The sequence below is a fragment of the Cyclopterus lumpus genome, chromosome 22 (genome assembly GCF_009769545.1).
Source record: "Cyclopterus lumpus isolate fCycLum1 chromosome 22, fCycLum1.pri, whole genome shotgun sequence".
Lineage (NCBI taxonomy): Eukaryota > Metazoa > Chordata > Actinopteri > Perciformes > Cyclopteridae > Cyclopterus > Cyclopterus lumpus.
In genome coordinates, this window is record NC_046987.1 from 19,010,167 (window position 1) to 19,024,124 (window position 13,958).

The 13,958-nt window shown below is 47.2% G+C and overlaps 1 protein-coding gene across 1 annotated transcript in view; it reads left to right on the forward strand.

Annotated features, from left to right (window-relative positions):
- Window positions 1–13,958, forward strand: part of LOC117751615 (glutamate receptor ionotropic, NMDA 3B-like) — a 31,562-nt gene that overhangs the window by 3,516 nt on the left and 14,088 nt on the right. The window contains exons 2-7 of the mRNA XM_034563546.1: window positions 924–1,624; window positions 7,119–7,615; window positions 8,574–8,845; window positions 9,359–9,595; window positions 12,163–12,309; window positions 12,598–12,743. Coding sequence (XP_034419437.1) covers window positions 924–1,624; window positions 7,119–7,615; window positions 8,574–8,845; window positions 9,359–9,595; window positions 12,163–12,309; window positions 12,598–12,743 — 2,000 coding nt within the window. The remainder of the gene's footprint in view (window positions 1–923; window positions 1,625–7,118; window positions 7,616–8,573; window positions 8,846–9,358; window positions 9,596–12,162; window positions 12,310–12,597; window positions 12,744–13,958) is intronic.

Genomic DNA, 13,958 nt, shown 5'->3' on the forward strand with positions numbered 1-13,958 from the left:
TTTTGTCTCTCAATTAGGGTCTGAAAGGAAGACTTCCAATGATTAAACTTGAGTGGATCCCCACTAAAGATTGTCGGCTCTGGAATGGGAAGCCTGTTTGCTGATATAGCCTCAGCCAGGACTTTCACAAGCTCCCCCGGTGTCGTTTTTTGAAGCACACTTCTTGGAGCCGCATCTCCTCTTTGTGGTTGTGGGTCCTGAGACACAGGGTTCACCTGATCAACTGCTTGCTCAAATGTAGCTCAGACTTATGTGGAGTCTGGATATAACTCATTTTCATCATAGACTTGAAGCCTTGCTCTGGCTGCATCCAGTCTTTTTAGCTCCTCTAAACGTCTTCAACTAACGTCCCAGCGCAACATAGGACTTACAAATAGTTCCTATCAATATTCAAGAAACAAATTGTACAAATAATATGTAAACAAGCCTATTAAATAATGACATAAATACTATTTATGGCAGTTAAAACAACAGTGTTATCCATTTTTGGAACGGTATGAAACAAGCCGGTGTTTTTCTTCGCCTGGGTCGGTTTGGGGGGAAATGAACTGTGGGTGCTACTGTTGTCTCGCCAAGTCGACCGCGACGTCGCAGATTAGATGCGAGTCGTCGCCTTCTCGTTTGTACCAGTGGCGGCTTCTCTCCTCCCATCAGAGTGAGAGAGAGATAATGAACGAATGTGACTGATTGATTCTGATCAGCGTTGTTTTGGGGGAGCGTTTTTTTTGTCGCAGCACTCGGGCGCTCGTAAAAAAAAGCTTCTTTTAATGTGATTTGACGTTATGCAGCCCGGAGGTGTTTGAGGTTTGGCTGCATCTATTAATCTCTGTTTTGTTGTTGTTTTCTCTCCTCTCCTCTCCCCGACCTCTCCTCCATCATTTTACCTCATTCCCCCTCTTTCAACTTCCCGTCCTCTCTGATAGAACCGGTTCCACCTGCAGATGTCGGCCCGCGTGCCTCCGTCGACCCTGGGCAGCCTGCTGCTGGCGGTCCTGCAGGGCGGAGAGGGGGACCGGGACAGGGTGGGCCGTGGGGAAAGCAGGTGGGGGGGAGCAGCTGTCATCTGCCCCGGGTGGGAGGAAGGGGGCGAGGGGTTGCTGTCTCACCTGCAGACGCACAGCGGTTCGAACTGGCATTTGTGGGACATCATCAACCTGACCCTGGTCTCCGGGGGCGGGGACCGGAGAGGGGAGAGCAGGGAGGAGAAGAAGGAAGAACAGAGGGAAGAGGAGGCTTTGAAGATCCTCTCCGCCCGTTTCCTGCGCTCCCCGTCCCCCATCTCCTCCGTCCTCCTCCTGGGGTCCGACCCCGAGTGCCTCTCCGCCGTCTTGCGGGCGGCCCAGCGGCTGGCGCCGTCGCTGCCGTCGCTGCAGTGGATCATGGGATACCCCTTGTCTCCGGATTCCCTGCACACTCTCGGGGGTCCCCTTGGACTTTTGGCCTACGGGGAGGTGGGCCGCAAGCCCATCAGCTTCTACATCCGTGACGCCTTGCAGCTGATTGGCCGTGCGGTCACCGCGGCGACCATGGTGAGGCCGGACCTGGCGCTGATTCAGAACATGGTGAATTGTTACGACAAACCAAACGGACATGAGCTGCCCTCTTCGGGACAATATCTGGCCAGGTAAATGCACACACGCACTTCATACACACATTTAGATTAATAAAAGAGGCAGTGCACCCAAATTACAAATAAAAAACCCAATAAAGTTCTTGTTTACCTCCAGCAGTATCTATCCTGTGAACCTGTGACCTCACTCGTTTGTATAATGTGGGATGTGCAGGAGCTGTTGATGACAGCAGGCTCACTAACGAACCTTCACTTTCTGGGAGGCCAACAAGCTCCCACTCAGAGAGCCAGCTTGAGATATCTACCCACTCTCTCTCTCTCCAGTAGTGTCTGTTGCCCTGGATAATCCACAGACCTCCATCGTTAGCACTTTGAGTGGGGGCTTTTTCATGGAGCGTATAGTTTTTTAATATCTCTGTGCATGTTAGGTAAACTGTGGTGTATTCTCAGCTTCCTGAAAAGATCGATTTCCCACATACCAATGCACATGTGTTGCTGGTCAGGGGCAGTTCAGTTAAAAATGCCGAGCCGAAGTTTCCCCAACGTTTGAATCACCAAAAAAAAAAACGATATTAATGGACGACAACGACGCACCGCAATTAAATTTCACGGGGTCACACCACTGAATGGGCGTCGGCTCGTTAGCTTTCTGACGGACACGTCGCGGTAAACGTGCGCTCCGGTCGCTGCCCTTGTCGGTCCTCTGCGCCGCGGGGGGAGGAGGGGGTGGGGGGCTCCTTCTGAATGGCGCTGTCATACTCGAGGTGGGGAGGAGGTCTTTATGGCATACAGATTCACAGGCTTGACAACGGGGAGAGTATTTTTTTTATTTTTTTTGTCTGTTCCTCCTTTGCTGTTTTGCTGCTGCTTCAATCCCTGCAGCTCTTAAAAGGGGCTTCTGACAGCTTTCACAGAGCTCTGTCAAGGTGCGGCCTGTGATAACACACACACACACACACACACACACACACACACACAGTAAATAAAATTAAAAAAAGAAGCATATCCAAATACATAAATGTTTTCACTTCAAGCAGAAAAGAAAAAAAGGAAATCCTCACATTTCTGACCAGCTAAAAGAAGAATAAAAACCTCACACTGGCATCACAAGCCCTCTTTACGTGAGTGATGCCGTAATCTCCACCACCGAAAGTCAAGTATCTCTGCTCTGCCGGGTTGATATTGTTATAACGCCGCGATGGATGAAACAGCATGTAATCAACTTCTGTGTTCACGCGGTACTGGCGAGAGAAGGATTTGTGTGTTTTTTTTTGGAGGGGGGGGGGGGGGGGGGGGGGGGGGGGGGGGCGGGGGGGGTTTGAGCCCAGGAACCCACAGAAAAATATTGACACACACGCGCCCGGTGCCTGCGCCATCCTGAGAGGGGATCGTAAACACCACCCACATAATCGCAAGATGGGTTATCGCAGCGTCGCCTCCCACTGCAGTTAAGCACCGGGGAAGCCAGAACAATTTGGCATGAAAGGACCCAGAAGGCTGAAAACGAGAGAGGATTCTGAGTTGGATTACAAATCAATGTTATTGGACCTTCATTAGTAGAGTTAAAACAAGTTGATGAGGTTCAAAGTGATTAAAACGGCTCCATTTTAACCAACGCTGGCAGTCAACCGCAATATTTCAACTCTTTTGGATGGATTTATTTAAATTGTAGTCATTCATGGTCAACCGTACTATTTCCTGATCCTTTAGCGCCGACATGAGGGTGACATTTTACCGTTTTCTTTTAAATGAAACCCTCGATCCAAACTACCAGCTAGAATGCCATGAAACTTTGTGTATATTTATGGATGAATAAACTTTCCATCTGGCGCCGTAAAATTCGAATGTGTTCAATACTTTTGATTTATGACCAAACACCTGCAAATGATCGACCTTTCCCGTCACGCCTTTGTGTTTTTCGGGATACTTAGAAAAATCGCGTGCTAACATGCTAAACTACGATGGTAACCATGGCGAATAGTACACGGAGCTGCGTTGAGTGTGGCCGTGCAATAAAGCAAACTAAAAGTTAAGCTTCTGAGACTGACGCAAAGGACACCAGGGAGAGAGTCACAATCTATCTGTGGAAAGGGCCAATTAGGATTTAGTCTAGACCACCAGAATGGACTGTTTATAATGGAGTCCTCGACAATATAGTGTCAGTGACCTTTTGCATCTGCCCTGCGAGAAACAGATAAAAAAAAATAATAAAAAAAACAGTTTTGTTCTATCGCACTTTTCGTAGCCGTCCAGTTAGACGACGTGCCCTCCAGTGTACTCCCTGATTCTTATCCCCACGCCGCAACAGCTAGACGACGCCATCGCTCCAGAGAGCCCTAACAAAGCTGAAGGAAGTTAGAGACTTCCACATGGAAAAAGGCAATTAACAGCTCAATGCCCAAGGGATAGAGTGAGGAAGACGGGGTGGGGGGGAGAGAGGCTGTCTAGATGGTGTGAGGGAGAGCGGGAGCTAAAGCTAAAGCAATGTTAGTGTTTCTGACCAATGAGGGGCAAAAGAAACACCACTTTTGGTGGCGTTTTCTTTTCTTTCTTTTTTTTCTTCCAAATGTCCAGAAATCAAAAAGAATCCTCGGTTGCGTATTCCCAAAAATACATTGGAGAAGCGTGAAGTAGTCAAAGAACGGAGCAGATGAAACACAGAGGGAATAAAGTCAAATAGTAAGGAAGTGGTAGACTTGTGTGAGAGATGGATGGATGGAAGGGAGGGTGGGAGTGAGGGATGAAAACGGAGGGGGAGATACTGCGTAGACAGGAGAGCTGTTGATATCAGAGTGAGATCTGCCACTCACATCGACAACACAGCTGCCACGCTGATTCCATCTCCCATTGGAAGAGATTAAAACCATTGGAACGAGCACGCCTCGTCTCATCCCCGAAACAGAGCGACGAAGACGGAGGGGGAGTCAACCCCAACCCCCCCCCCCTAAAGTAATAGGAGATGTAAGCGATTAGGGAGCGGCGAGAGAGACGCATCCACTCTCTTATAGAGTCATCATTTACCGGGCCGCTCTGCTGACATTTACCTTCAGCGGGGCCAGGTGTTAGCGAGAGGGAGGGGGGGGGGAAACCATCCTCTCTTGGCCGACTTATCAATCCTGCCTTTGACGTCGTCGGTCGGCCTTTAAAAATGCAGCCTTCTGGTTCGAAAGCAACGCAAACAGAAGCCGGGACTCACATCTCTGTATCATCTTTGTATCATCTCTGTATCATCTCTGTATCATCTTTGTATCATCTTTGTATCATCTCTGTATCATCTCTGTATCATCTTTGTATCATCTCTGTATCATCTTTGTATCATCTCTGTATCATCTCTGTATCATCTTTGTATCATCTTTGTATCATCTTTGTATCATATATGTATCATATCTGTATTATATCTGTATCATACCTGTATCATCTTTGTATCATCTTTGTATCATCTCTGTATCATCTTTGTATCATCTTTGTATCATCTCTGTATCATCTCTGTATCATCTTTGTATCATCTTTGTATCATATCTGTATTATATCTGTATCATATCTGTATTATATTTGTATCATCTTTGTATCATCTCTGTATCATCTTTGTATCATCTTTGTATCATCTTTGTATCATCTCTGTATTATATCTGTATCATATCTGTATTATATCTGTATCATATCACTCTCTTCTCTCCGGGTCTCCAATCCAGAGAGGTTTTCAAACTGCCTTCGCACTTCTCTGCTGGCATGAGAGCAAGTGAAGCCTTTTTGGTTAATTTTTTTGGGGGGTATTTGCGGCCAGCCGCAGCCATTACATTATGGTATATGAGTCTGGAGTCGGTCGGCTTGATGAATCTGCTGTCAATGGGATATGATGATTCAGCCGCGCTATTACCATGAGTAATTTCAGCTCAAGGCGAGCCGAGGCACTTCCTGCTTTATGGCCACAGACACTGAGGGAGCCGCTGATGAGGAAACATAAGTTAACGTGGAACGGGAGCAGGGGAATGACTTTCAAATCATCTGCGTCTTTTTTTCTTTTTTTTAATCAGCTCTTTTTTGTTGTTGTTTGAATTACTATGGAAATGTTTTTTTTATGAATTGATATTGTTCCGTCGAAGTAAATTCGCAATGCCGAAGAAAGAGCGTGTAGTGAACGCGAAGCTGCCGTGACATGTTTGTGTACGTCGTGTCGACGGGCTTTAGTCCAGCCAATGGGCTTGGAGGGGATGGTTAACGGCCCTCGTGGTTAATTAAGGCGCTTTTCATTTTCCTTCCCATTATCCAGTATTTAACGGGGGAAAAAAGTTCCCCCGCCCCGCTCATCAATTTGACATGCGACTTTGGAAGATGAGGAAAAAAAGAGAGAATAAGACAAAGTGCAAAAAGAAGGGAGAAGCTATTTTTCTGGCTGCAGCTTTAACCGACCTTTTTTTCCATTAAAGGGAAGGAAAACTTGCCATTTCTCTCCTTGACCCAGTACGTAATCAACAGTCCTCGCACGGTTCAAACACCCGCACCGGATGCAGTGGAGCCCTGCATACTTTAACATTTAAACATGCGACGCGCCGTGACCTCCTGACGACCCCCGCCCCCCCCCCCCCCCCCCCCCCCCCCCCCCCCCCCCCCCCCCCCCCCCCCCCCCCCCCCCCCCCCCCCCCCGCCAATCAAGACGCATGATCAAACGGCACCTGGAGTGGTTTCCCATTGAAGACGTCGCCCGACGATGTCCACGTGATCAAATGCTATATAAGACGTGAGCGAAACAATCCCGGCACACTTCAAGAGGCGGCGGCGGGGGGGGGGGGGGGGGGGGGGGGGATTGCTCTCCCTAATTTATTCCTCCGTGAAGACCGATGCGGGGGCTGCCGGGCGAGTGAGACGAATAGCAATGAGTGTCTGTATGGACTGGCAGATAGGAGGAGACCCTCACTGCACTGCATTAACTTTTAATTATGACTTTCTGGGAGATGCAATTACCCATCTGGGACTAGACTTGCTGAAGCTCCTCAACCAGACCATGACAGCCTGAGCTGTCGTTTTTGTAACTTTTATTTTTTTTTCGCCCAGTTTTTTTCATGCATTACTGCAGGCTACATTTCCAAACTGCAATAAACCAGCAGAGGTCTTTGGTGTGTCTCATTTAAGCCATTTGGCTTTGGTCTTCAGTGGGAAACGTTAAAATGTGCCTTCTTTTTGGTCCCTATTTTTTTTTTACGGTGCGATGCTACGTGACATGCATTCGGACAATAAAGAATTAACGTACACAAACATACGATTTAATATGCTCTCCTCCAAGCCACCAGACTCCCAGTCAGTCAAGAGCAATGTTACCATGCCGATCCTCTTGAAACGCATTTAAATCAAACGCGACAAAAATAAAACTCCTCAAAATTGTCTTTTGTTCACCAACTTAAAGTAGTTAACCGCAAATAATGTTTGCACCGCCGGCCAGAAACAACAGAAAAAACATACTCGCCTATTTTTAACATATATACCAATGTTTAAAAACTTATATATGCATAAATTCTGGTGGAAAGGAGTGTTATTGTTTGTCTTTCTCCAGGTTTCTGTCCAACACGTCCTTTACCGGGGCCACGGGTTTGATCCAGGTGGACGCCGGCTTGTCCCGGGTCCTCTCCTCCCAGCTGTTCCACGTCTGGAGCCTGAAGAGAGGCGCTCTCGGCCAGCCGGCCTGGGTGACTGTGGGCCAGTGGACCCGAGGCAGGCTGGAGCTAGAAGGGGGCATCCTGGGACTGGTGGGAGGGTTCAGGAGCAGCCAGGGACAAGGTCTCGGAGCCGGGGTGAGGGGAGGCGACGGCCAGGGGGACAGTAACGTCGGAGGACGCTGGAGGCCCGGAGAATCCGTCGAGGGACACCGGCTGAGGGTGGTGACGCTGGTGGAGCACCCGTTTGTCTTCACGCGAGAGGTGGATGAGGATGGACTGTGTCCCGCCGGTCAGCTCTGTCTGGACCCCAGAACCAACCGGTCCGACCTAATCCAGAGCCTCTTCAACCAGCTGCACAACCCAAACACCACACTTGCAGACTGGGAGGGGAATGGTGAGTTTTATTTTTGGGAGGGGGGGCATTTGAGCTGAAAACACTGTGTTGGCGGAGCGCTGTCATGCTTGTCAAAAACCCATTTGGGCATGTGGGAAGCATCCGCTGTGATATATATATATACTTCAAACTTCTCTTATATAAACTGTTGGATCTCTATGGCTTAGATCGCATTCCTGTATCGCCGGCTGTTTCTGCACTGCTGCTCCTCAAGATTGAAGTGGATTTTAAAAGTAAAATCAATAAGGGATCACGGCTGGTCAGACCAGTTCAGTAAAATATACCAGATGCGGTGTCAAGAGCTCATCTCGACAGCTCAGCTACAGCTACTGCTTCATGAATAAAGCGGATTAAAGGCAGTAAATCAATGAGGGATCACGACTACCGTGTCGAAGAAAGACCAGGTGCTATCTATCTGACGGAGGAGATTATTGTCGGTCTGTACAGGCAGCCGACAGTGAAACACAAAGCATTTTAATAAGCAGATGGTAAATGGAAGACAGCTAATTGAAATGTGTATTGGTGCTTGGCCTTTTTTTTTTTGTTTCCGTGTTTCAACCTACTTCATTTTGCAGAATTATTGATTAACTGAGTTTGCAAAAAAAAAAAAAAAGAGCAAAAAAGTGTGAAGAAAGTGTAAAAAATGAAAATAAAATGATATAATAGTCTGTCCATCTTGCCAGGTGCAACAAAAAAAAAGGGGTTTGTTACATTTTTACCAGCCCAGGTTTCAGTGTGACTAAAATATATTCCTAGCCGAGGCTCGGGGGTAATTAAAAAACACACGAGCACGCGTGTCCTGTGAGGATCCGTGAACATTTTTACACGCTAGTCAACAGCTGCGGACTGAATTCCCCCCCCCCCCCCCCTTCCCCGAAGTGTAAGTCCCCGCACATCCAAGCCATGCATATAGATTAATTTCGCATTACCCTCGCTCACGTTTTCTTTTTCTTGTCAGAACTACCGGAGGACCTGAGGAAGTGCTGCTACGGGTACTGCGTCGACTTGTTGGAGAAGCTAGCCGAGGACATGGGCTTCACCTTTGACCTTTACATCGTGGGCGACGGGAAGTACGGCGCGATGAGCGGCACGGGCCGCTGGACGGGGCTGGTCGGGGACCTGCTGAGCGGGACCGCCGACATGGCCGTGTCCTCGTTCTCCATCAACTCCGCCAGGAGCAGAGTCATCGACTTCACCTCGCCCTTCTACTCCACCAGCCTCGGCATCCTGGTACGCTCCGCTCCCCGAGTCATCGTTAGTGTGGTTGGAGTTTTGTGTTTTAATGATTAGGGAAAAAATACGCGGCATAGGGAGGTCGGGAGTCAGCGTTACTTTGATTGGTCCATCCCGCTCTCTCTCTATTTGACGAGATGGTGCGTAACTACTTAATTCCACCCTGACGGAGCTCAACCGGTCTTCTGGTCGCTAGTTGTGAGTAATTGGTTCGCTGAGTCGTGAAAAGTTCAAAATAAGAGTGTTTAATGAGTCTGAAAAGGCTTCTTAGCAGAGTCCTCACACACGCTGCAGTCGTTCTTTGATTTGTTAAACATCTCCCTGCTGTGGCCGACAAACTGCAGTGCATCATGTGATCTGACAATACGGCTCCAATTTGATTTATTTCCCTTACAAAATGATGGATAGCGCAAAAAAAGAAAAGAAATGACGCCCTCGGAGAACTTTACAGATTTATAATCACGAGTTGAAGCTAAATCACTTTTCTTTTTCTTTTTTTTGACCCGCCAGGTTCGTAGCCAGGACACGGCCGCCCCTATCGGAGCCTTCATGTGGCCTCTCCACTGGTCCATGTGGGTGGGCATCTTCGTCACGCTGCATCTCACCGCGCTCTTCCTCACCTTGTACGAGTGGAACAGCCCCTTCGGCATGACGCCCCACGGCAGGAACCGGCTGCGCGTCTTCTCCTACTCCTCCGCCCTCAACCTCTGCTACGCCATACTGTTCGGACGGACTGTCGCCACCAAGGTAAAGCGGCCCTGTGATGAATAGGCTCCATGCAGGGTGGGGTAGGAAATAGAAATTGCATTGAGAATATAGGGAAGGGGGTGCATTATGAGGAGTAAACAAACACTTAGGTGAGTCAAATGAGGAAGTTAGCTGGGGGAAAGGCCTGCAGAAAGATGATAGAAGAGGGGGTGAAAGATGGATAGGGGAGAGGTTAAGACGGTAGGCAGTGATGAAGTAGAGAGGTCCAGGGAGGATAATGCACATGCAGGGGGTGGGGGGGGGAGAAGGGGGAGAGGGTAAGTGGGCCAACAGAGATTGAAGGAGTTACGGTGAGGGTGACGGGGATGGATGAAGGTGGGGAAAAAAAGCGAGAGCGAGTAGAGGTTAACTCCCCCCAAGTAGTCAGACACGAAGTGTGGGGGTGGGGGGGGGGGGGGGGGGGGGGTGAGAGTGCAAATTGGGAAATGAGCTTCAAAAAAAAGGTTGACAGAAAGATGGCGGGACGGGGGTTTAAAGGGTAAGTGAGCGAGCGGAGAGAAAAAGGGAGCAGAATGAAGGTGACGTGGAGGTGGGCAGAGCGAGGATGATGTAAAGGAGAGAGGGCAAGTGGGCGGGCACGGGCGAGAGAGAAGTGTGTGTGTGTGTGTGTGTGTGTGTGTGTGTGTGTGTGTGTGTGACGAAATGTAAAACAACGTATTGCCCTTCAAAGATAAACAACGAGAAAAAAAAATCCTTTTATATTCATGTGATTTGTTTGGTGTGAATACATAAAGAGATTAAATGTTCCTTTTGCAGGAACAGCGTTGTTCAGATTTGACCGATTGTGTCACACACACACACACACACACACACACACACACGCACACGCACGACCACGAGCAGGGAAAATTAATAGTCCACTGCTTCCTGTGTTTTTTGAAAACAGCACACTGAGCCAGAATCCTTTAGACATTCCGATAAATATATCCGGGGAAAAAAAAAAACATAATTTGCTTGAATTAATCCAGATAGCTCCTCTTGGTTGAGTGCTGCAACACCGTCGAGAACATTTTCGTTAATCACACTTTGTCCCCAAAGGAAGGAGCGCAAATGACTCTGAGGCCAAGTGATTAGAGAGACCTTCCCATAATTAAAAGGTCACCGGTTTGATTTCCCACAAACTGGCAACGTGTCAATTATCAGGATGATTCTGTTAGCAGCCGCGTGACCCTGTTAAAATGCCCTTGAGCAACACTCTGAACGTTTTGTGTGTGATGGGTCAGAGCCCCAAAAAAAAGTTGTGTTTGTTAAGGTTGTAAGGGGGGGGGGGGGGGGAGGGGTGTGTGTGTGACGGGGGGATAAACTGATAATCAGGGCTGACACATGCCAACAAGAATCTGTAGGGCGCAACCAAGCGTTTTCATTGGTCACACCGGTCTGACAGTGTTTGTGTGTGTGTGTGTGTGTAACCTTCTTTAAAAGCGTTTTCCATTGTAATGATGGGGTCAAAACGTGCCGCGTGAATAGCACGTCAACTAATCTGTCAAGTTGCATTTTAATTTTTTTAATCAAATCTTACGTTGACCTTTGGTTTCAAGGAGCTTATCGAAGCGTTATCTCATACAGCGTTTACCCATCAAGAGCACGATTTAAAAAATAATCTGGAGGTCGCGTCGTCAATCAAACTCACGAGGCTAACTTTAGCTTAATTAGCTCGCTAAATAACGCTTGTGACAGGTGTCAAAAATTGACAGTTTTAGGAGCCAGAAATGAGATGCCTGTTTTTGTCTAGCCTCATCATGACATCCTTTACTAAAAAAAAAAAAAAAAAAAATCATATTTATTTTGTACTCATTTTTCAAACACACTTCTGAACTAATAGTGTGCTCGAAGATGCCACCGTCCCCCTCTCCCCCTTTTCAATCATCTAACTAATTACGCAAAGAGTCGAAAAACACACCAAACCCCCTTTTCGCAGTAATGGAATACAACCTGTTTGTGTAATTAATGACTCATTAATCCCCACGCTTTTATAAAAACACTAGAAATTCATCTCTCTTTCCCGTCAGTTAAGTGGATTTTAATCGGTGGAATAAATAAATGATCGCAGCGCGCAGGTGGACTCATTCCCCTCGGCCGGGCAATTTCAAGGAAAGATGTTTTCTGACGTTCTGCATTCGCTCCCCAGCCGGTCTGTTTTGATTACGTTGATTACACCGACTCCGCGTTACAGTGGGATTTTTTTAATTTTTTTTTAAAGGAGCATGAAAGTGAGAGAAAGGTGGGCTCGGAGCCTCGGGCGCTCTGTATTTAGGTCAACACGTTTCTTTTCTAATAACGATTGTATTTTTAACCGTTTTAACGTGTTTCCTCAATGCTGTTTTTTTTTGTGGTGACATTTCTTTTCATTTTCGAGTCCAGATATTTTAAGACTCGCTCATCGTCGAGAGCTGGGTTTTTTTTTTTTTTTTTTCATTCCTCTTCTTTTTTTTTGGGGATCCGTGTAATTATTTTATTAATAAGGCGAAAAATGCGAAACAAAACCCCCCAAAATAACTGAATATTCTCTCTCTCTCTCTCTCTCTCTCTCTCTCTCCACTCTGCAGACTCCCAAATGCTGGACCGGCCGTTTCCTCATGAACCTCTGGGCCATCTTCTGCCTGCTGGTGCTGTCCAGCTACACCGCCAACCTCGCGGCCGTCATGGTCGGGGAGAAGACCTTCGAGCAGGTCTCGGGAATTCACGACGACAAGGTCGGTCCACACACACACACACACACACACACACGTGTGTGAAGACCCACAGCCACATGTACACACAAACTAATCTTACACAAGGACGAGCTAATGAGTAGAGAGTGGAATTATTACTTGAGGATTTCCATATCCCTAAACCCTTTCGGGGCTACAGTGAATTTGATATCAACCCCTCGTCATGATATCTACATCCCCAATCTCTTCATCACCTCCGTCACAATGCACACACACACACACACACACTCTCTCTCCTCCAACCCTCGTCTTCCCGTGTCATTTCCTCAGCTGCACCATCCGTCCCTGGGCTTCCGCTTCGGGACGGTGAGGGAGAGCAGCGCCGAGGATTACATGAAGAAGAGCTTCCCGGAGATGCACGACTACATGCGACGCTTCAATCAGCCCACCACGCCGGAGGGCGTGCACATGTTGAAGTAAGACACAAACACACACACAATGCACGTCGCGTGCCGTTCACAAAATATTGAAACTCCATGAAATTGCAACCCGGATTAAGCAACCCGGTCACGTTTACATCGCTTATCTGCGGTCGTCTGTATTCCGTGCACTTTTTTTTCGTGCTCACTGTGCATAACAATTCGGTCTGCTGGCAACAAGAGCAAAACCAGGGCGATGTGAAGCCATCTGAAGGCAATTTTGATTCAGAAACCGACTGTGAAAATCCTTTTGAAATGGAATTCACTTGTGCCGTTTCCCCCGATATCCCACGGAAAATTGTTACCGCAGTTCACGATTTTTCTGCCGTTCATCCATAGAATAATGCATATTATCAAAATCTCCAGTTGCACACCGTTTTTCCCCGTTAGATTCAACATTTATATTTTAATCAAAAACTTCTCAAACAATGTGTCAATTCAGATTTTGGGATGCTCTGATTTTCCAGCTCGGGGGGGGGAGGGGGAGGCTGTTTTTTGAATGTTTGTATCCACCGACATGTCTGTCTAACATCAATGGGGATAGCTCAATGTAGCTCAATGTCATTTGAGTTTTAGGGTTGATTTTTCTTTATTTGTTTTCCTTTGATTTCTTTCCACCTGCGTCCATGTGTCAGCATCAGCAGATGTTTTCTTATTATGGTGAACATTGTTTGCTTTCGCGTCTGACAGAGGTGCCGTCACACACTCTGCATTAGTGCGAGCTTCTCCTCATCCAGAGACACCACGTTGTAGCGCGAGTATAGCGAATGCCTCTGAAATACATTTGAGGGAATCTTTTTTTTTTTGTTCATTAAAAGCGTTAAATGTAGAGAGAATGAATGCGGGCCAGGGACAAATTGATGAAATGAGGGCTGAGGATGAACGGATGACTCTGCGAGAAGATGAAAGCAGCAAAGGCAAGGCGAGTTCATTTATAATACACAATTAATTTACAAGAGCAGTTTAAAGTACTTTACATAATGCGTTAAAACACCAGCACAAAAACACAAATTTAAGGGATAGGAACAATTTAAATGAAGAAAAAAACAAAAAAACTATGTGTGATTAGGTATCAAATGTTGTGGAGAAAAGAAATGTTTCAACCTGGTTTTAAAAAGATAGTTCTAGTTGCGACAAGTCTTACGCCTCCAGGTTGAGTTTTGACCGAATGAATAGCAGACTGAAGGTCATGTTTAGGAACGCGGGGCAGAG